The sequence below is a fragment of the Vulpes vulpes genome, chromosome 5, assembly GCF_048418805.1.
Source record: "Vulpes vulpes isolate BD-2025 chromosome 5, VulVul3, whole genome shotgun sequence".
NCBI lineage: Eukaryota > Metazoa > Chordata > Mammalia > Carnivora > Canidae > Vulpes > Vulpes vulpes.
The window spans coordinates 122,927,366-122,950,494 of NC_132784.1; the positions used below are offsets into that span (position 1 = coordinate 122,927,366).

A 23,129-nucleotide genomic window follows, 5' to 3' on the forward strand; every position below is an offset into this window, starting at 1 on the left:
ACTTTAAGTTTTATTATATTACTGGATAGAAAAAAAGCTAGGTTATAAAAAGTGCTAAATCCTATTAGTCTCAACAAGAATGCAATATATGTCTACAACTGACCAATAAGAAACTAAAAGGCAGTATGAGCACTTTATTCAGAAATTTGGAATTAAAAGATGAAACTAAAGGAGATAATAGCTGGGGCCAGGGCAGGGAATGCAGACAGTTAGGGACATAATCTCATTAAAAACCTTTCAGTACTACTTCATTTTTTAAAAAAAGATTTATTTATTTGAGAGAGGGAGAGCACGTGCAAACACACACATACACACACACACACACACATGCACACACGCAAGTGGGGGGAAGGGCAGAGGAAGAGAATATTCAAGCACACCCCTTGCAGAGCATGGAGCCCCAGGGGGTCTTGATCCCAGGACCCATGAGATCAATGACTTGAACTGAAACCAAGAGCTGGACATTTAAAACTATCAGAGCCACCCCAGTGCCCCTTGATTTTTTTAAATTAAAAAATTTAAATTAAATTTTTTAAATTAAATTTTATTTTTAAAATTTACAAAGTCATGGCCTTCCTCTCAAAAACCAATAGCCCCAATTCTAATTATGAAAAAAATCAGACAAACCTCAATTGAAGGACATCTTACAAAATGCCTGATCATTACTCCTCAAACCATCAAGGTAATCAAAAGCAAGAAGTCTGTGAAACTGGCATAGCCAAGAAGAGCCTACACAATGAGTAAATGTAAAGATACTACAGTATCTTGGGTGGGATCCTTGAACAGAAAAATGACATTGGGTAAAAACTAAGGGAATCTGAATAAAGTATGGACTTCAGTTAATGATAATGTACCAATATTGATTCATTAATTGTGACAAACATACCACACAAATGTAAAATTTCAATAAGAGAAAGTGAGGACAGAATACATGGGCACTCTGTAACTTTTCTTAAATCTAAAACTATTCTAAAATTAAGAGCTTACCAAAATTTATATTTATAAAAATTTATAAAGGTAAAACTGAGTTAATTAAAAGAAAGAAATACAGTGCTTAATTCAGCAGCACATATACTAAAACTGGAACCACACAGAAAAGATTAGTATGGCCCCTGAGCAAGGAAGACATGCAAATTCATGAAGCCCTTTCATATTTATGGGACAGATGGTGGCTGCACTTGTGGTGAGCATAGCATATGTATAAACTGTCAAATCACTATTTGGTACACTTGAGGCCAATGTGCCACTGTGTGTCAACCATAGTCAAATAAATAAATAAGAAATACCCAAAGAGTTTGTGTGCATGAGACTAATATGGCATTGTGTCAACTATACATATATACATGACACAGACACACATGGTTTGTGTGCAAGTGTGTATACATTCACTCAATGTAATGGACAGAGTTCCAAAACACACTCTTAAGTAAAATGAGCAAGTTATAGAAAAACGCATATAGTATATTTAGGTTTTTAAAAATAGGCTATGTATTCTTTTCTGTGTGTACATGTACTTATGTATACATGTAAATGCATAGGAAAAAGTCTGGAAAAAAGAACACAAAACACCTAACAGGGTTTACTTCTGTAGAAGGAATAAGAGGAACTGTTGGTTTTTATTTCATGTACTTCTAAATTATTTATATTATTAATTATAATTTCTACAACATAAAGGGATTCATATTACTTATGTAATTAAGTTGTTAGACTATATCTCTTTCCTGCAATTAGAACTGATAATTATATTCAGGTTTTTTTTTTTTTTTAAAGATTTAGAGTCACTTAAGATTTATCAGAAGAGATAAGAAAAAAACACTTCAAAATAAAACCGTGAATAAATATATAACCTAATACACACACATAATGAAAATAATACTCCTGGGGATTCCAGGGTGGCTCAGCAGTTTAGCCCCTGCCTTTGGCCCAGGGCATGGTCCTGGAGTCCTGAGATCGAGTCCTGTGTCAGGCTCCCTGCATGGAGCCTGCTTCTCTGTCTGCCTGTGTCTCTGCCTCTCTCTCTGCCTGTGTCTCTGCCTCTCTCTCTGTGTCTCTCATGAATAAATAATATTTTTAAAAAAGGAGAAAATAATCTTCCTTTTTAAAAAAGTCTTCCCTTCATTACAATTGTTAAGTGCACTTCTACTGCACTTTATATATATACAGTAGCTCAATGTCATGCTATAGTTAACAAAAAGAACAAAAGGAGAAAATATGATATAATTATATGTGTATTCTGAATATGTATATATATACATGCACTACTTATTCAACATAATAGATTTTAAGGAAAAGACAGAAATCCCATACTATATATACCATGACTCATTAAATGAAATATTTTTGTAAAAAGAAGGATCTTCATATAGGTTCATTAGATTTTTGTTGTTGTTGTTAGTGTCACGGGGGGCCTGGCTGCCTCAGTCAGTAGAGCAACTCTAGATCTCAGGATCATGAGTTCAAGCCTCACGCTGGGCATAGAGTTTACACTAAAAAATAAAAAGGTAAAAAATAAAAAAATGAAGAAGTGTCATAAAAATCCACACTACCTATTCTTAAGAAGTATCGGTAGAATTTCCTACTAAAGCTTTCAGCCACAATACATTCTTTTCTCTTCTAAAGATCTATTTATTTGAGATATAGATTTGAGATACAGATTTATTTGAGATTTATTTATTTGAGATAGAGCAGGAACAGGGAGAGGGGCAGAGGGAGCAGGGAGCCTGATGTGGGCTTGGTTCTGGGATCAGGACCTGAGCCAAAAGCAGACACTTAACCTACTGAGCCGCCCAAGCATCTCGCCACAATACATTCTTGTGGCACAATCCTCAAATAGGCTTCCTGCTATCAGTTTTGCCTGCTGTGGGTATGCAGCAGAATTCACACGTAATAATGCAGTCTATGAAATCAGTCTGAGCAACAACACTGATATTCCTGATCACCCTCTCCAGATAGGAGTAAGTATACCTATAAATAGATCTGAAAACAAGCAGGAGACAGGAGAAAACGAGAAATAATACAGAACTGAAGGGGGAGGTAGAGGGAAAGTAACATCATAAAAATGGAAAGAAAAAAGATATAGTAAAAAGAGGAGTGATGCCTTCTCAGCTCAGCCTTTTTTTAATTGGTTCTCACTGCAAAAGACATTAACTAGCCTCTTCCTCAAAACTTCTTCCTACATCTCAGTGGAATTGCACATCCTGACTACTCCATAATTCATGATCCTATCTATCATCAAAACCTGTACAATCTCCTTAGCATCTTATCTTAGGCATACTTCTTTCTTCTTACTCTATACTTGTCTAAGAATGCGCTCCTAGGATTTAAACTATAACTGTTAGGCAAATGAATCCCCAAGCTAATATCTCAACCCAACCTTTTAAAAAAAGACTTTATTTATTTGACAGAGAGAGCAAGCACAAGTGGGCGGGAGTGGGAGAGGGAGAAGCAGGCTTCTCACCGAGCAGGGAGCCAAACATGGGGCTCGATTCAATGACCCCAGGATCATGACTCAAGCGGAAGGCCAGATGTCTAACTGACTGAGCCACCCAGGTGCCCCTCCACCCAACCTCTTGGCCAAACTTCACCACTTAGTCTCCACAAGAAATATTTAACACCCTGGGGCACCTGGTTGGTGCAGTCAGTCAGCAGAGCCTGCAACTTTTGATCTTGGGGTTGTGAGTTCAAGCTCCACATTGGACACAGAGATTACCTTAAAAATAAAAATTAAAGGGATGCCTGGGTGGCTCAGTCAGTCTTCGGCTCAAGTTGTGATCCCAGTGTCATGGGATCAAGCCCTGCATTGGGCTGCCCACAGGGAGCCTGCTTCTCTCTCTCTGCCTATGTCTCTGCCTCTATGTGTCTCTCATGAATACACAAACAAAATCTTAAAAAAATTAAAAAAAAATAAAAATTAAAAAAATCTTAAAAAGGAAAGAAACATTTAACAGCAAAATCATCATCTTTCTCATATAAAGGCCCAAGCTCTCCTTTTCATTCCCTGTTTATGTTAATGGCACATCTCCCAACATCTAAATTCAAAATTCTCAGAAACCTTTATACTTCCCTCTTCAGATTTTTCCTAACATTCAATCACTTGGTCAGTTCAGCCTATTCTTCCATTGAAATATGTCCATCTTCCTTTCCCTTTCCACAGCCATCACCATAACTGATTAATTATCTTCTGAAAGAAGTCATCTTCATACTTAGTTTCTCTCCTCTCCACCAATCCATTCAGCAGAGTGACCAAAAAATACTCCTTGAAAATACATCTCATCATGTCACTCTCTTCTACTTTAAACAAATGAACAAACCCACCCTATGTCAAAAAGGAAAATCCTCGCAGTATGCCATTCAAGAATCTGTAGAGTCAAGACAAACTTTAATAATTTCTTCTACTACTCAACCACATGTATATGTAACACAAGATTCTGGATTGTTTGATTCATTACTACTTGTTGTACTCCATTTAGTTAGAATGCCTTTGCCCATCCCAATTCCTGCCAATCAAAATACCACACATCCTGCAAGATTCAGCTGAAATTCAGCTTCTCATTAAGGACTCCTTGATCCCTACGACTAGAAATCACCACTGCCTCTTCCTCCTTTTTTATGATTTGAATGCTGCTTCTTTGAAACCTCTTCTACCTGCCATGCTGGATTATAAACTTTTCTGCAGTTTTTATATCTAACACATCTTTGTCTTCTATAGAATCTAGAATAGTGTTTTGCACATAACTGATGCTCAAAACGAATGAAGTTTCCACAGGGCAAAAGAAGAAAAGGGTTAATGTAAATAAAAGCAAATTACTGATAATCATCTGAAGGGTCAGCAAAGAAGTTAAGAAAAAAGTAACAAGAAAAAGAAACAAGATGAGTAACAATACAAAGTGTCTGTTATATCCCAGCTAGTAATCTTTCCAATTAAATTATAAATTCTTGAAGTCAAGAAATATAAACAGCTTTCCTCTCTGCATTTCCGTACACAGTGTCAAGCACATAGCAGGTAGTAAGTAAATAAATGTTTGTTGAATCATATGGAAAAAAGTAGACGACAAACCAGAGAAATGAGGTAATTTAAGAAATTAAACGCTATTGTAAGTATTCTATAAGACTCCAGAAATAAACAATAAGAAAATAGTAAGAGTATGACAAGAATCAGTAAGATAGTGTTGAAGCAGGGTAGTTGCCAGAAAGTTTCCACAAATTTAGTGTTTTCATAGGAACAAATTAAAGATTTCACCTACTCTCATTTTACAGAGAAAAAAGTTGAGGCCCAGAGTTTCAAGATTTTCTCACAGAGACTGCAGCATAACTAGGAAAACTCCTAACCAGGTCCCCAAATTTCCAGTTAAAAGCTCTTATGCCACACTTTACGAAAGAAAACCAAAATAAATAAATAAATAAATAAAATGAGAATTCTTTGGATTGCAAATGTTTCATTGTATTTAGCTAATAATAGATAATTCTTAACTTATAATTTGTACATATAAGCAGCACTATTTCTAGCTCTTCTGCACCAAATATTTCCCAGTAGATAGTTATTTAATAGGAAGGAATGACATAGAAATGGGTTCCAGAAACTTGGAAGGCAAAGCAGAAAACCCTTTCTTTCTAATTAAAAGATGGCTGAGATCTGACAGGCTTGAGGCTGATGGTATTTAAAATATCTGATGCCTCCTCTAGAGTTGTTTGTTCATCCATACTGAGGGAAACTACTGAAAGGGTAAAAGGTCCTTATGGATTAAACTGTAAAAACTGCTATGTGTTAAGAACCCTGAAATATGAAAGACCCATGCCGTTCAGGTAACTAAGACCACAAGAACTTAGGAATTGCTGAACTGAAGGAGTGTAAGGGAGCTTCTCCTGGTTGTACTTGCAAAGTCAGGAGCTTATGCTAACTGAGCTCTGATGAACCTTTCTCTTTTAGTGTTCTCTGATTCGATGTTTCTGCTTTTTTCAACAAGGGGCAAAATTTAGGATAATGACTCATACAGCAACAACGTCCTAAGTTTTGTACAGTAATGCAAAAAATGTTTCTGTCTGAAGATGTTAGAGGAAGTTCAAATTGTATAATACTTATCTATCGTGCTATTCAGGAATAGGCAGGTTGCTCTAACATATTGAGACCAAAAACAAGGAAGAGAACATTGAAAATGTAGTTTAAGACAGCTGGGTATTACGAAATTCTATATGTACTGTAATACATTGGAAATAACTCAGGCTTTGTAGTTAGACATATTTAATTTCCAGCTCTGCCACCAACTGACACAAATTACTTACTATGTTAGTGTGTCTCTGTATTTTCATCTATCGAAGATAATAGCCCTTATCTTTTAAAATTTTTAAGGACTGAAGGCAACACCGGCATTATTTCCAACACTACACCCAGTATGTATAACAGGCATTTGACCAAGGTAGCTATCATTATTAGATATAAATAGAATTTTATTAGGAAAGCATCTAGTAACATATTAGCAACATCTAGTGACAAATAGTAATAGTAGTCACAAAAACAGACTCACTAAAAGGAAAACAAAAAATTAAATACTAAATAAATAAATAAGGTAAGGTAAGGTAAGGAAGTACCTAGAGGAAAGCCAAGCCAGGAATAACATGAAATAGTGGTCTGGGCTCCCCTTTCTATCATAATTAAAAATTTCAGGTCAGGCTTTCTTCACTGACCAACCATGAAAGATCTGCCTCCAAAACAGCAGTACAATTACTTTTCCTCCTCTCAAAATATAAAAGCAAGATACAAATGTACTAAGGCATTATATTTGGTATCTAGATCACAGACTTAAATCCCCATAGTCACTGAATTTTATACTATAGCTGTCATATAAAATGCGATTCACACACAATCTGGGGCATTCTAGACCTCTAAAGTCAACATCATACAATTACATACGTTATTTAATTAAAATTATACTCTATAATGCAAACAGTAAATCATATAATATTTAATGATAACAGCATATATGGGAACCACTGCTCTTATATACTCTTAATTATGTTTTCATACAACCAATTAAAGTTCTAAATTTTAAAAAGTTATATATTTTGAAAGTATCATTAAATATTGCTCCTATAGGTTCTTTACCTATTTTCAATTTAGAATGTACTCTAAGTGAAATTTTACACAACAAACATACCTATTAATGCCCTAATATGTGTACAGGGAGGAAATGATTCAGACTTCCAAAGCTAAGTTAAAAGAAGCCTTGCTGTTTCTACTCAGGTGTCTTGGAGTCCTGAGCTTCCATGTAAGAAATCCAACTACCTTGATGAGATCATATGGAAAGACCCCAAGATGACACACAGAGAGAGACGGACTCAGCTTTGCATTCACTTACCCAAGGGATGAGAAAACACCCAAGTGAGTAAAGCCATCTTGGGATCTAATAAACAAGACCAGCCAACAACCAACCACCACTGAGCAACTCTACTCACCCCTGCATGAAGCAGAATCACCTAGTAAATCTTGCTGGAATTCCTGACCCATTAAATCATCAAATATAATAAAATTGCTGTTATTTTAAGCCACTATGTTTTAAGTTTGTTACACAGCAATAGATGGTATATCCTTCACAAAATCTTAGAGTCCATGAATAAATTGTTTGGGGTAAGTTATGTATGTACAAAACTTGCCCTGACTTCAGAGAAATGTTAAACAGAATTTGTCTTATAAAACACACTGATGGTTAAAATCAAAAGTGAAGGGCCAGAATGAAGATGCTCAGCAATATATAATGTCAGAACTATAATCAAACATCTTGAAATTATTTTCTTCCATTAGCTTTTATGACATAGTAGAGCTCTTTTCCTACCTAGTTCCATGAATGTTATACTTCAAATAATGCTCTCTAACCTAGAATTCCTTCATTTCTTTACTGAAATCCTACTACCTCCAAAGGTTCTCTCAAACATCCATTCCTACCTCCTGTATTCCTTTTCCCTTTCTTAATATCTGCCTACTTCCATTTCCACCAGTACCTTCACTATTTTCCATCCATCTTGTGGTATTTAACTTATTGCATTAAACATTATAATTACTTTTTTCTAGTATCCTATTAGATTGTTTAAGGTACTTAATGGCAGAAACTTTATTGTTGATTCTGTCATTTTTATTAAAACCTACCACGGCACCTAAGCACTAAAAATGTTTGTCAAGCTAAGTAGTTCTACTCTGCTAACAGAAATCTCAGGTTTCAAAGACAAACACAACACTGAAGTACCACAAAAAAAAAAAAAAAAAAAAATCACTTCCTGAATATTACAAAGTATCTTATTGTGATTCAATTTGTTGGGATCCCTGGGTGGCACAGCGGTTTGGCGCCTGCCTTTGGCCCAGGGCGCGATCCTGGAGACCCGGGATCGAATCCCATGTCCGGCTCCCGGTGCATGGAGCCTGCTTCTCCCTCTGCCTGTGTCTCTGCCTCTCTCTCTCTCTCTCTCTCTCTCTCTCTCTGTGACTATCATAAAATAAAAATAAAAATAAGTGATTCAATTTGTTCCTCTGGAGTCCCTGGGTGGCTCAGTCAGTGAAGCATGTGACTCTCAATCTCAGGGTCCTAAGTTCAAACCCCAAATGCGGCATGAAGCTGAATTAACAAAAAAACTGCTCCTGATTATGAAGAATTGATAACCTTTCACTACTATATAACTACATACCCAATTATCAAGTATACAGAGAGAAACCAGAAGCTTTCTTATATACCTGTAGCAATCTGGAAAAAAATCCCCCCAAATGAAACAATACCAGAAGAAAACTTATAATCTGTATTAAATATCAATAAATTTTTTGGAAATATAAAAGAATATGAGTAGGTAAAGATATACATGTAGCTTGTAAGTATAAAGAAAATTCTGTAATTACAATCTGCCCCTACTTTAATCAATAAATTTAACAAAAGCCCCGAGGTGACGGGGAGGGGTGAAAGAGTGGACTTTACAAAATAATTTTCAACTTAATAAGGAAAAATAATGGGATGCTTGAGTGGCTCAGTGTTTGAGCGCCTGCTTTCGGTCCAGGAATCGAGTCCCACATCAGGCTCCCTGAGAGGAGCCTGCTTCTCCCTCTGTCTATCTCTCTGCCTTCCTCTGCGTGTCTCTCATGAATAAACAAATAAAATCTTAAAAAAAAAGAACAAGGGAACTTTGATCCAAACCTCAAAAACAGAAATTTTCAAAATGTACTACGATCCTAAAGGTAAAACCTAAAACTATAAAGTATCTAAAAGAAAACATAGAGGGGCACCTGGGTGGCTCAGTTGGTTAAACATGTGACTTCAGATCAGGTCATGATCCCAGGGTTCTGGGATCCATCCCCACATCGGGTTCCCTGCTCAGCAGGGAGTCTGCTTCTCCCTCTTCCTCTGCAGCTCCCCCGTTTGTGCACATACACAAGCTCTCTCTCTCTCTTTCCTCAGTCAATAAAATCTTTAACAATAAATAAATAAAAGAAAACATAAGAGAAAACCTGTGTGACCCTAGGTTACAAAGCTCTCTCAGTTAAGACACAAAAAGCACAAATCATAAAAGAAATAAAATAAATTTATCTGCTATGAAAAAGTGTGAAAACCAATATTAAGGGAATGAAAAGCCACAGGATGGGAGAATACATTGGTGAAATACAAATCTGATGAAGTACTTGTACATAGAATATGTAAAGAATGTTCACAATTTGAAAATAAAAATAACACATAATTTGAATAGACACTTCACCAGAGAAGAAACAGGAATGGAAAATAAGCACATAAAATGATACTCAACATCATAGTCACTGGGGAACTGCAAATTAAAACCACAATGAAATACTACTACATATCTGCAAGGATGACTAAGATTTAGTAGACTAACAATATCAAGGGCTGGTGGGAATGAAAAAAGTACAGCCACTTTAGAAAAGTTTGGCCATGGGCAGCCCTGGTGGCGCAGCAGTTTGGTGCCTGCCTTCGGCCCAGGGTGTGATCCTGGAGACCGGGGATCGAGTCCCACATCAGGCTCCCTGCATGGAGCCTGCTTCTCCCTCTGCCTGTGTCTCTGCCCCACCCCCCCCTCTGTTTCTCATGAATAAATAAATAAATAAATCTTTAAAAAAAAAAGTAAAAAAAAAAAAAGAAAAGTTTGGCCATTTCTTATGAAGTTAAACATAAACGTAAACCATACAACCCAGGGACTCCACTTCTAGATATTTGCTCAAGAGAATGAAAGCATATGTCCACCACAAGATTTGTCTGTGAATGACTGTAGTGGGATTATTCATAAACATCAAAAACCAGAAACAATCCAAATGTCCATCAACTGGAGAAAGAAAAAGCAAACTGTGGTATCCCTATGCAATGAACTCCTACTCAGAAATAAAAAGAACGAATTGATTAATGCAATAAGACTGATGAATCTCAAAAAACAATATGCTAAAAAATAATATGCTAAGTAAAAGACAACAAACATAAAAAAGACAGTGTAAGATTCAACTTAGATGATATTCTGGAAAAAGTAAAACTATTGGACAAAGGATCACTCCTGAGACTGGAGGTACAAGTAACAAGTGACAAAAGGGAACTCTTTGAGATGATAGAAAATACATGACTGTGCTGATCGCTACTATGTACGCTTATTAAAACTCATAGAACTAGGGTACCTGGGTGGCTCAGTCAGTTAAGGGTCTGCCTTCAGCAAGGTCATGATCCCAGGGTCCTGGGATGGAGTCCAGCATCAGCTCCCTGCTCAGTGGTGCTAGTCAGTAGAGTGTGCAACTCTTGACCTCAGGGTTGCGATTTCCAGCTCCACAGGGGGTACAGAGATTACTTAAAAATAAAAAATCTTTAAATAAATAAATAAATAAATAAATAAATAAATAAATAAAATCCTTTTGAAAAAATTAGAAAAATAAAAATAGACCCAAGCACACATGACTTTATGATAAAATTGGCATTCTACATCTGAGTGGAAAGAACAAACTATTCAATAAATGGTATTAAAATGGTGTTAAGAACTACCTAACTGTTGAAACAAAATTAATTTTAAGTCCTATCTAATTTTATGTCTAAATAAATTACAAATAGGATTTCCATTTATAATATTCTTACAGGTTTTGTACACGTATGTAGATTAAAAACAAAATTTTCTCATTGTATAATGTAGTGATAAGTTCTTTTTTCGAGATTAGAGTGTACAAAATGGCAATTCTAAGGTGAGTCAAATTCAAGGTGAGTCAAATATAATATTCACACAGTGACTTTCCTTTCTAGTTTTCATGCCATTAATATCAGCCTCTTGTGCTCATTTGACAATTTAACCTTTGTCTGTGCGCTGCTGGTCAACTTCTCATCCCATTATCACTTTTCTGCTGTTCTTATTTAAAAATACCTGCCAAAAATTTCCCAACAACCAGGTATCTCTTCTTCAGCAGGTAGAAAGGGCTGAAATGTAGTACAACTCGTTCATTTCTCAACCTAGTCTATGGGGGGATAACAAAGGCTTCCTTTCAAGTGGAGTCCTGAAAGATGAGCAGACATTAGCTAGGTATAGTAGAAATCTGAAACTAGGGATGGAATAACGGGTAGACAAATTTCTAGGCAGCAAGGAGCACTGAGGAGAAGCATAAAGAGCTAAACAGAACCTTGGAGGACATTTTTAGGAATTTAAACATCTCATAAACAGAAAAGTGACATAAAGATACAAGATGGCACTGAGATAAAGAACATAAACAGCAAGACAAATTTGACTAAGGAAGGCTGAATTTTGAACATATTACTTTTACAGTTCTGTGGAACATCTAATAGTGACTATCAAGGAGGCAGCTGAACATACGGATCTCAAACTCCAAACACTAGAAAACCAAAGGGTGATCAGCAAAGCCAGAGAGAGAAGTATTGTAAAAGGGTCCCAAACTAAACCAAATGCTGAAACAGTAGCAGTAGAGTTAAGGCCAAAGATAAGGGAGGCCATGAGAGCGAGGACGAATGGAAGGTAAATTGTTATATTACAGTTAAGGTTAAGGAATCATGCCTAATTTTTTTTTTAAGACAGCTTTTAAAGGCTGTGAACAGAAGGCTACCTTAGAACTAAGAGAAGATCTGAGATTATTTGTTCCTCAAAGAAAAAGCATTAGTTGTTGTCTGCAACTATGAGACTTTTTGTAAGGGTCCCCTCCACATACGCGATACTGAAGCATACATACACTAACAGAATCTCCTATACATAGAACATTTTTTTAATATTTTATTTATTTATTCATGAGATACACAAAGAGAGAGGCAGAGACACAGGCAGAGGAAGAAACAGGCTCCATGCAGGGAGCCTGATGTGGGACTTGATCTCGGGTCTCCAGGATCACGCCCTGGGCTGAAGGCCGCGCTAAACCTCTGAGCCACCGGGGCTGCCCTACATAGAACATTTTAAAACACCACTAATTTGAGCTGCATCTGATAAGAGAACTCTAAGGTACCTGTCTATAATGTCAAACTCATATCCATCTTTTCCAACAGGCCCACCCACAATTTTTCAATGATATGCTTATCCCTGTCATCTGAAACCATAAAATTAAGTATATAAATCCTTTCTCGCTACATATTTGATAATCATGAAGCTGTATCATGATTCCGTGTCCAGGAGTACCATTTTACCACTAAATCAACTCCATTTTACTACTACAGTAGTCTCCGATATCCCTGTCTCTAATTTTTCTCTCAGCCAATTCATCCTACACAATGTTAACAAATTAGTATTCCTAAAGTACCAATTTGAATAAATTATCACTCTACTAAAAAAAACCAAAAACCTGTGCCTTGCTGTTGCCCACAGACTGAAGTCTGAACTTCTTATCCTGGCAAATAGAAGGCATACTGTGGCAAACTTTCAACTGGCATGCTGTGCTATTTCCCAACTTTGTACAAAATCACCAATTCAGCTGAATGGTTCTATTCATAGACCACTGAACATGGCATACACTCTCCTGTCCCTACAATCCTGCTCACACCATTCCCCTTAACAAGGCTGTCTCCATCATCTCCATTTACCTAAGTCCTACTCTTACTTCAAAGTCTGGTTCATTTATTTGGCAAACTAACTCACAATGTAAGGTACAATTCAAGATGAAGGAGATTTAAAAACACTTAACACAGTTTGCACAAAGGTTTAGAGCTGGAGCTCTAAAGTCAAATTATATAATGATCTGAAACTTAGATTGACTACTTAATATCCTTAGGCAAGTACTTAAATTTTCTGAACTTCCATTCAGCACTTATAAAAGGCTAATACCTAACTAAACTTTAAAGAAGCTGTGAAAATTAAATAAGAACATACAGCTCTGAGTACAGTTCTGTAAGCATTAACTATTGGTATTGTTGTTATTATTGTTGTTTCTGTACTTAAGAAGCTCATATTCTAGCTCAAGTTGTACTTAAGTACTCACTGCATCAGCTTTTGGCCCAACTCAAAAAAAAAGCCTGACAGTATTTACTAATCCTTATATTTTTATCATCCTCAAGGGAGAAAAATGAAAAATGGTGACTATTACTCCCCTAAGGTATAAAGTGTGTCAGTGATTCAGCCAGAAAATGTCCTGGAACACCGGCTTTCCAGAATATTGTTCCATATGTAAACCACTGAAGGTGGCTCTGAATTAAGTGGTATCTAAAGAAAATGTATACGCTTTCTATTAAAAAGCTTACAAAAGTAGCTACTTAAAATTTGTACTACAAAGAGGACAGATAAAATTAATTTATTAATAAAAAGTATTGTTTTTTCTTCAAATCAATCACTGAGTACAAGGCAAACATCATAAAATGATGACCAAAAGGCACCTGGGTGGCTCAGTGGTTGAGCATCTGCCTTCAGTTCAGGTCATGATCCCAGGGTCCAAGATCCAGTCCCACATCAGGCTCCCCCCACAGGGAGCCTGCTTCTCCCTCAACCTATGTCTCTGCCTCTCTCTCTGTCTCTAAATAAAATCTTAAAAAAAAAAAAAAAAATGGGGATCCCTGGGTGGCTCAGTGGTTTAGCGCCTGCCTTCAGCCCAAGGCATGATCCTGGAAGCCTGGGGTCGAGTCCCACAACAGGCTCCCTGCGTGGAGCCTGCTACTCCCTCTGCCTGTCTCTCTCTCTCCATCTCTCCCTCTCTCTTTCTCTCTCTCTCTCGGTCTCTCATGAATAAATAAATAAAATCTTAAAAAAAAAAAAAGACTAAAATGATGTCTGCTGTGAAGGAATTGATATAATCTAGTTAAATGGGAATTCACAAAGGTATATAGTTAATTTATATTAGTTAACAGAACACATTATATAATATTTGAATTTTGAAATATATATAGTATTTAACATATTATAATAATATGTATTTATTATATTAAAAAAAACTGGTAAGGACTTCTGATTTTTGGCCCATGTTACCAATATTGTAACAAACCATCAATTGTAACTGGACTATTCCACTCAATCTTTAACTAAAAGCATTCTGCGAGTGGCTTTCCAAAATTCAAACTATGGTGAATTAAAAATTCAAGAAAAGTGTTTACCAGAGGATTCTAGTCATACCAATGAACTTATTTACTTTGGCACCCAAAATCAAAATAGGCTGCCAAATTTTAATCTAAATACTAAAGAGTAGCAATTTATTCTGAATTCCCCATTCCCAAATCTAATTCATTTTTTATTTAGAAATAGTTTGGCGTAATTCTTTAAGCCCCAACAGAATGGGTGACTCAGGCAGAAATCATTAATTGATACTGAAGCCATTAGGTAAAATATAACTGGGAAACTGGATATTCACAAATTATCAGCACACAGATTACAAACTAAATGCAAACAAAAATGAATTAGTATAATGGGGATAATGGTCACTTGAACCAATTTACTAATGGCACAGTCTTAATATTATATGCCTCCCTGATGGGAAATAATATGAAGTACCTCTATAAAATATTCTTACCAAAACTATTTAATCTGGATTAATTAGCCTTGATCTTGATACCTAACTTCCAGTTTATAATAAATACAAAGAATCAAGCTAAATACCACAACATGGGTGTGGAGATTACTTAAAAATAAAACCTTTAGGGGTGCCTGGATGGTTCAGTCGGTTGAGTGTATGCCTTTAGCTCAGGGTGCTGGTATCAAGGCCACGTTGGGCTTCTTGCTCACCAGGGAGTCTCCTTCTGTCTCCTTTTCCTTCTGACCTTCCCTCTGGCTCATGCTCACTCTCTCGCACTCTCTCTCAAATAAATAAATAAAATTTTAAAATAAAATCTTTAAAAATAAATACAATAAAATAAATGTTTAGAAATCATGAACATAAAAAAATATACAAGGTAACAGGTATGTTGAACTAGTATCTTCAAAAAGCCAATGTCTTGGGATCCCTGGGTGGCTCAGTAGTTTAGTGCCTGCCTTTGGCTCAGGCCTGATCCTGGAGACCCGGGATTTGAGAACATCAGGCTCCCTGCATGGAGCCTGCTTCTCCCTCTGCCCGTGTCTCTGCCTGCCTCTCTCTCTCTGGGTCTCTCATGAATAAATAAATAAAATAAAATTAAATTTAAAAAAAAGCCAATTTCATGAAGAAAAAAGTGAGAACATTAAAATAAATAGATGTGGAAAAAAAAAAAGAAAAGATCACTCAAAAGAAGGCATTATAGGGGCAGCCCAGGTGGCTCAGTGGTTTAGCGCCGCCTTCAGCCCAGGGCCTGATCCCAGAGTCCCAGGATCGAGTCCCACGTCAGGCTCCCTGCATGGAGCCTGCTTCTCCCTCTCTGCCTCTCTCTCTCTCTCTGTGTCTCTCATGAACAAATAAACAAAACCTTTAAAAGAAAAAAAGCATTATAAAAATAAATAAAACACATAGTGTGTTTGTACACAATGGAGAAATTGGGGGTTACTGGAAGACTGAATATGCACTAGCTACATTATATTCTTAAATATTTTAATGTTATTGTAATTATGTGGCTATTTTTAGAAGATGAAGGCTGAAATACTTAAGAATGAAGTGTCATAATGTCTACAGTTTATTTTCAAATGATTGAGTGCATATATAATAAAATATTAACAGCTGTTAAATCTAGGAAGAAAAGATATATGAGATCATTGTATTATTCTCAGCTTTTCTGCATGCTTAAAATTTTTCATAATAAAAAGTTAGGAAAAAAGAAATAACTTGGAAAAAATTTTAAAGTTAATCTCCACTTTCTTCTTCCTGTTTATCAGTCTAAAGGGGAAAAATTAAGTTAACTGTAGCGTTGTGTAGTTAGGCTCACACTCTTGCAGAGATGGGCTTGATCCAAATTCTTTACACATTAGCTATGCAACTCTGTGTGAGCTAAGAAAAACTCAGTTTTAATCTAAAAATACTGAGATAATACCATGGCACATGACAAGCATTCAATAAATGCTTTTTCTTTCTCCCTTCAAACCCCCAAACTTTATTTCCTAAGCTATTATGGCTGACCACACATTGATTTCACAAGTATCTGCTCCAAATAAATGTTATCGGGAGTTTTTTGTCTGTTTACTTATACTTTTTTGATACTAAGCAATTAACCCTTGGGCACAGCTGGTGGGAATGTAAAATGATTTAACTACTATGGAAAACAGTATGGCAGCTCCTTATAAAAATTAAAAGATTACCATATGACCCAGCAATTCTACTTTAGGGCATATATCTGAAAGAACTGAAAGCAAGGACTCCAACAGATGTAGGTACACCCATGTTCATACCAGCATTATTCATAATAGCCAAAAGGTAAAAGAACCCAAGTGTCCATCTAGGGATAAACGTACAAAATGTGGTATATACATACAATGGAACATTATTCAGCCCTAAAAAGGAATTCTGACACATGCTGTAACATATATAGAAAGAGGGAGACAGAGGGAGAGACTGTGTAGGTGTGTGCATGGGAGGAGTGGCGGCTGATTCTGCAGAACCTCTTGCCTTTTTCACCATCTGCAATTTCTAAGCCTTTCCAGGAGTATTGTAGAGTAAACAGGATTGTTTAGCATTATCTCTTTCTGTAGGAACTTACATTAATCTTCTTCTATTATGCTCTCACGCGCTCTCTCAATCTCTCTCTCTCTCCTTTTCCCTCGGCCCCCCAAAGGAATGAGAGGTATGATCTCCAGCAAAACTGAATCAGAGTAACTCCAAGCTCAGGTACATCCAACATAGAATAAGAAGTGAAATGTTGGTATGAAAACAGGTAGATTAAATGTAAATTTAGAAACTTAACGGTCAAACTTAAAGCTTTCTTTCTCCACCCAGCACTAAAGCCCTGCCATCTAAACTCATTACCTCTATCAATCCTCTCCTCTCCATTATTCCAATTACACAGACAGAAAAACGAAGGACCTTTATCTGAAGAAAATGAAAACTCTCTTACCCACTACCCAGAGGAAAGAAGTACAGATAAAATATTGGGGGGGGGGGGGGGGGGTTGCCAGCTGGCCCAGTCAATAGAATATGCGATTCTTGGTTTCTGGGTTATAAATTCGAGCCCCACGCTGGGTGTAGAGATTACTTAAAAATAAAATCTTAAAAGGAAAAAAAAAAGGGATAGAAAATGGGAGTTCATTAGTCACTAAGCCATGCTCAAGCATGCCCGGTGAACTTTCAATCAGCTTTGAACATTCCTTGTATATGAAGGAACTGCTAAGGATAACAAACATCTGAAGAAAGCCTCCAAGACCAAAATCAACAACAAAACAACAACAAAACAACAAAAATGCTTTAGAGGAACCAAAAACAATGCAAGAAACAAAGAAACTATAATTAACATCCTTGAAGAGATAACAAATGTTGCAGCCATGAAAAAGGAACAAGATGCTACAATACAGGAACAAAGAATGAGACCTCATAACATTGTTTTAAAACAGACCTAAAATTTAAAAATTCAATGAAAGGGTTGAAATCTCCAAGATTGTGGAAAAAAAGACAACTTTTTGGAGATCAAATTTCTCAACATCAACATTGGAAGCCAGGCAATATGGGAATATCTCCAAACTTTTGAGGGAAAATGATTTCCAATATAGAAATCTCTCAACAGCCAAACCGTCTAGCGTGAGGGTAAAAATAAATCCAAAGAAAAAAAGTATTTGCAACACACACTTTCACAGTAGTAGTAGAGGAAACCAAAATGAAGGAATAAACCAAAGGCAGGCATAGAATCCAGAAAAAAGGGACTCAAGGAAAGTGAAAGAAATTCCCAGAATGTCAGCTAAGGGAAGTCCCAAGATGACAGCTTTGCAGCAGGCCTAAGGAGAAAACAATCCGGACTACAGCAGGAAGAAAGACAGCTACAGAAGAGATGACTACAGGAACAAATACAACTGATAAGTTTATCTGACAGATTTGACCATGTGGAAAATTGTACAGAGAAGCATTTTATGCAGCTGCTGGAGGGTGTATAGAAAGACTTGGCCAGACAAAACTGAGCAAATGAAAAAAAACAAGGTATGAAAAACAAAGGTTACACAAGAAAATGAAATCATAGTAAACTATTTCAGCAGTGACAAATAAGTGGTTATAATGAGAAACTTCTGAATATGAATTTAACTTAAAATTGTGGAATTAACAATATTCGAAAAATAAGGAAAGGTATAGTTTGAAACATCTTCCAGCATCTATCTCTTTAAATCACTGGTATTTACATACTTCAAATCACTTCTAATAGACTCTTAAATATAGAGAACAAACCGATGGTTACCAGTGGGTGAGGGGATGGGTTAAATAGATGATGGGGATTCATGAGTGCCCTTGTGGTAAACACAAAGCGATGTATGAATTGTTGAATCACTGTATCATATACCTGAAACAAATATAATATATTGGAAATCATTGTCCACTTTTATCTTCCGCATTTAACAAATCAAAAATTTATTCAATCTTAACGGAAATGGGAGATGAACTCTTCAGTAGATTACCTCCCTAACAACTAAATCTGGTTATTTTCTAGTTTTAAAAATCTAAAAAGCTTTGTACATTTTCTTTTTATAAGAAATAAGTTTAATTTTTACATAATGACTCAGGCTATCATGGAAGTCAGCTACTGCACTATGACTGGATGGCCTCATAGGTTTTAGGTGTGAAAAGCCCCAAGAGCTATACTAAATGGGCTTATCAGACTGCTATGCCTTTGTAATTCTGTTTATCACTCTTAACATTCAAATCTGCCAATGATCCTTACTCTGTCTGGACTAATCCACTTCTGAAATTGTTATGGGGTTAAAATCATCATGTTTCTGACTCAAATAACATGTATTAAATGGCCTGTCAACCCTTTTCACACACAGTTTCATTTAATCCAAGTAATTTCTGTTAGAATGGTAGCCAACGTAAAAAATTTAGCAATTCTCACTAAAGATTAAAAACAAAACAAAAAAAACACCCTACTACCATACAGGAACTCAACTAGTTAATGGAGTTGGAAATTAGATTTTTGAATGTCTGTGTTTTGAGGGAAGGGATCTATTTTCTTTGCTTAGGTATCTTTATAGCTCAGTTCCTATTCTGATTCAAACTCTTCAATCGGCCAGCATGGGATAATTGGGGACACTGAACATATCCTATGTGCTATCCAGGAACTATTTAATTTAGAGAAACACTGGAAAGAGTTATATATCTAAAACAATAGACACATCCACTCACTAAGATTTTATTTTTTTTAAGTAAACGCTAAACCCAAGGTGGGGCTCGAACTCACTGATCCGAGATCAAGAACCACATGCTCCACTAACTGAGGCAGCCAGATGCCCCAACCAACCATTCACTAAGATTCTTACATAAAGCCCAGAGAAACAAGGCTGTATTACAATTTAGGATTTTCATATTTGTAATTATATTTATATTGAGTTAATGTAAGTTTCTATTATAATAACACTGTTGCTTAAGAGTATTCTTAATTTTTTAAAACAGAACCTCAATTTAGTTAAAATTGAACTTTAGAAGGGTAAGAATACTCAAGAAAGATTTTCACCATTAATCATTAAGACACTGAAAAAATACTTCTCTCTTTTGTTTTTCCTCAGTAAAATAGCATTTCTCTCGAAAAAATGAAATTCTTACGACAGTGTTTATATCTAGTCACTACTCAAACACAAAACAAAACAAAACCAAAAAACCCTACACAGGTCATAGAAAAACATGTTCCCCACATCCTAATGTAGAAGGTATAATTCCTCATATTAAGACTTCACAAGGTGTAGCCTTCAAAATTAAGAATTCTAAAGGCAATTTAAAAAATTAGATTTCTTTCTAACAGCCATTTCACTTGAAGGGCCATTTTTAAGCACCGTATTTTAAGTTAGACTTGTGAAAGAATGCTTACGATTTTCAGCCACTCCAATGCACTGACACTGTCATACTCCACATTTTACTTCCTCATTCAAAGAACTCAGAAGAACAAATTCACTGTTTACACATCACAGTAAGGCTAATACTAAGCTGCGAAGGCGGACTTTGAGGCACTTTAAAAGGTAAGCGTAAAAAAGAGCTTTAAAATACTAACCACCTACAATTCCAGACTAAAAGTAGCAAAACTTCCATCCTCAAAGCCACTTTCCTAGAAGCAACACGCTCCAGAGAGAGAACTTCGCCCTGGGCCAGGACAGGAAGGCTCTGCCTGTTGCCCAAGCTTTTCCGCAGGCAAAACAGCAGGGAAGATGTAACCCTGCTCCTCCATACGCCTGTGCAGCATTTTAAAAATCATGAAAACTGGCCGTTCTAATTCGAACACACAGAGAATTATTCATGATTTAAGCTGCAATTAGACCAGCGATGCCAAAACTGCTTGACATGTCATTGTTCCTAATGAGTAAAAGTACTTTCAGGCCACATTCTCCATGTGTATTTATAACGACGATCGCGGTACGCTTGAGGCTTTTGATCCCACAAGTACCTGATTTTCAACCACTCTCCAGGTGGTACCACTGTCAGACGATCGTGGACCGACAATTAAATAAGCAGTGCCATCTATTTGGGGTAAATACTGAGAATCATAGGGCTAGCTCGCATTTTAGGAGAGAACTGCCTGGCCCGGTCTGAGAGGGACGCTTATGAATTTGCCATTTTCTGCTGTTAAGACCTTTTGCAGTCACTTGATGTGGCCGGAAAAAAACCGTCCACGCTCCTGATTTTATCATTTGCTGCAGGAAAAAAAAAAAAAAAAGAAAAGAGAAGAAAAGAAAGAATATGGCTGAAAGTCCTTTCTGAAGGGCGGCGGTACTCCGACCAGGACCCCCCCCCCCGCCCCCGACCACTCGGGGAGGCGGGGCGGACGGCGCCCCCGGGCCCTGCGCACCACCTCACTTCCCTGACGGGGATGGAGAGCTCGGGCCTCCGGGGGCTTCCAGCGGACGCCGCCGCTCTCCACACCCCTTTTCTTGACAGGATTTTCTGGCGTCGGAGCCCGTGTCACGAACACGCAATTGTGCCACCGCGTCCGCACGGCCTAGACCGCTCGAGGCCGCGACCCCCGGGCGATCGCGCCGCCTCCCCGGCTCCCCCGGAGCCCCGCTCGCCCGGGCGGGCACCCACACACAGGGCGACAGATGTCTGCGGCGCAGGCACTGGGAGATGGAAACAAACAATGTAACAAAATAAGAATAATAATTTTTTAAAAAACACATTAAAAGAGTTTGGGCCCTTCCCGTCGCAGCGACCGAAATTTCAGGCTCCATTTCCTGTCCCCGAGGGCTGCGCGACCGCCTGCTGAGGACCGGCCGGCGCCCGCCCGCGCTCCCCCTGCCCGGCCCCGGGGCGCCCTCCCCTCCCCTCCCCCCCCCCCCGCGGCGGCGGCGGCGGCGGCACCCACCTCGCGGCAGCGGCTTCACCTCCCCGTTCTCCGCGCGGGCGGCCCCGCCGGCCTCGCCCGCGCCGCCGAGGCCGTGCCTCCGCCTCTCCTTGTCCCGCTTCTCCTTGGGCCGGCGCGGCTTGGCGGCGGCGGGCAGCGCGAGGTGGGGCGGCTGAGCGCGCAGCGGCGGAGGAGGGACCAGCAGCCTGCGCGGCACCGGCTGCGGCGAGGGAGCGGAGGCTGAGGAAGGGACCGCCGCGCCAGCCGAGAAAGAGAAAGTGCCCCGAGCGGAGGGCGGGGAGGGCGCGGCGGGCGGCGCCGGGAAGCCCCAGGGCGCGGGGCTGCCATAGCCCTGAGGCGAAGGTGCCGCCAGCGGCTGCAGCTGCCTGCTGCTCCCGCCGCTGCCCCCTTCTCCGTTCAGTCTCCGCGGCGCCTTCTTCTCCTCAGTCCGGACCTTCTTGGCCGACAGAGGACCCGGTGGGTCCCGGAACGGGGGCTGCAATTTGCCAAACGGTTCCTTCTCGGCGGCGGCGGCGGCGGCGGCAGCGGCGGCGGGGGCGCCGTGCACTGGGCCCGGCGGTTCCGCCATTTTGCGCTCCTGTTGTATTTACTCTCCTCCGCTCCCGGGCGCGGGGCAGGGGCGGGCCCTCCGCGAGGGGCGGGCGGGGGCGGGGCGGACGGCCGCCGGCGGAGCCTCCTATTGGGCGAGGCGCGCTGAGGGATCCCTCTGGGAGCCAACCAGAGGCGTGAGTCTGGAGCCAAAGAGGCGGTGCCGCCCAGCGGCCCAGTGTGGGAGGTCGGGAGCGCCGCGGGGCGTGGCCAGCGGGGCGCGGGCTGCGGGGGCGGGGCTTCCCGGGTCGCCGGGAGCGGCGGGCGCGAGCCCCCCAGCTCGGGACCCCCGACTGCGCCCGCCCCGAGCGGCTGCGCCCGGGTGGGACCGCGTGCTGGATCGCTGGGGCCTTTGGTCCCTGCGCGTCTCCTGGCGCCCAGGAAGCCCAAGTGCCCGGACGCTCAGCTCGCAGGACGCAGTTCTGTGCGGAATCGAGTCCTTCCCCGGTGCGGCGGCGGCCGTGAGGGGGGGGGGGGGGGGGCGACTGCGGATCGCTCGGCGGCGGGCCCGACCCGCCGTGCCCCCGGCGCTCACATCGCCGCCTCTGATGCGTCCCCGCAGACCCAGAGCTCTCGGATTACTTCTGAGCTGGAAGGTAAGACTCCCTGGAAAAAAAATTGTTTTCTTTTGGACTTTTGGGACACCCTCTTAAAGATCTTCATTTTATCGCAGCTGTTTCAACCGAGACTTCCTAAGAAGAGTCTGTTTCAGCGATATTTATCGATGTTTGGAAAGCAAGG

The 23,129-nt window shown here is 39.4% G+C and overlaps 1 protein-coding gene and 1 non-coding gene across 2 annotated transcripts in view; one reads left to right on the plus strand and one right to left on the minus strand.

The window, feature by feature from the left end:
* Positions 1-22,410, minus strand: part of RSBN1L (round spermatid basic protein 1 like) — a 65,437-nt gene extending 43,027 nt beyond the window's left edge. The window contains exon 1 of the mRNA XM_072759880.1: positions 21,801-22,410. Coding sequence (XP_072615981.1) covers positions 21,801-22,368 — 568 coding nt within the window. The 5' untranslated portion in view covers positions 22,369-22,410. The remainder of the gene's footprint in view (positions 1-21,800) is intronic.
* Positions 1,051-1,158, plus strand: LOC112925422 (U6 spliceosomal RNA). The gene has a single exon (XR_003236116.2). It is a non-coding gene; the product is annotated as a U6 spliceosomal RNA (small nuclear RNA).
* Positions 22,411-23,129: the final 719 nt, after the last annotated feature.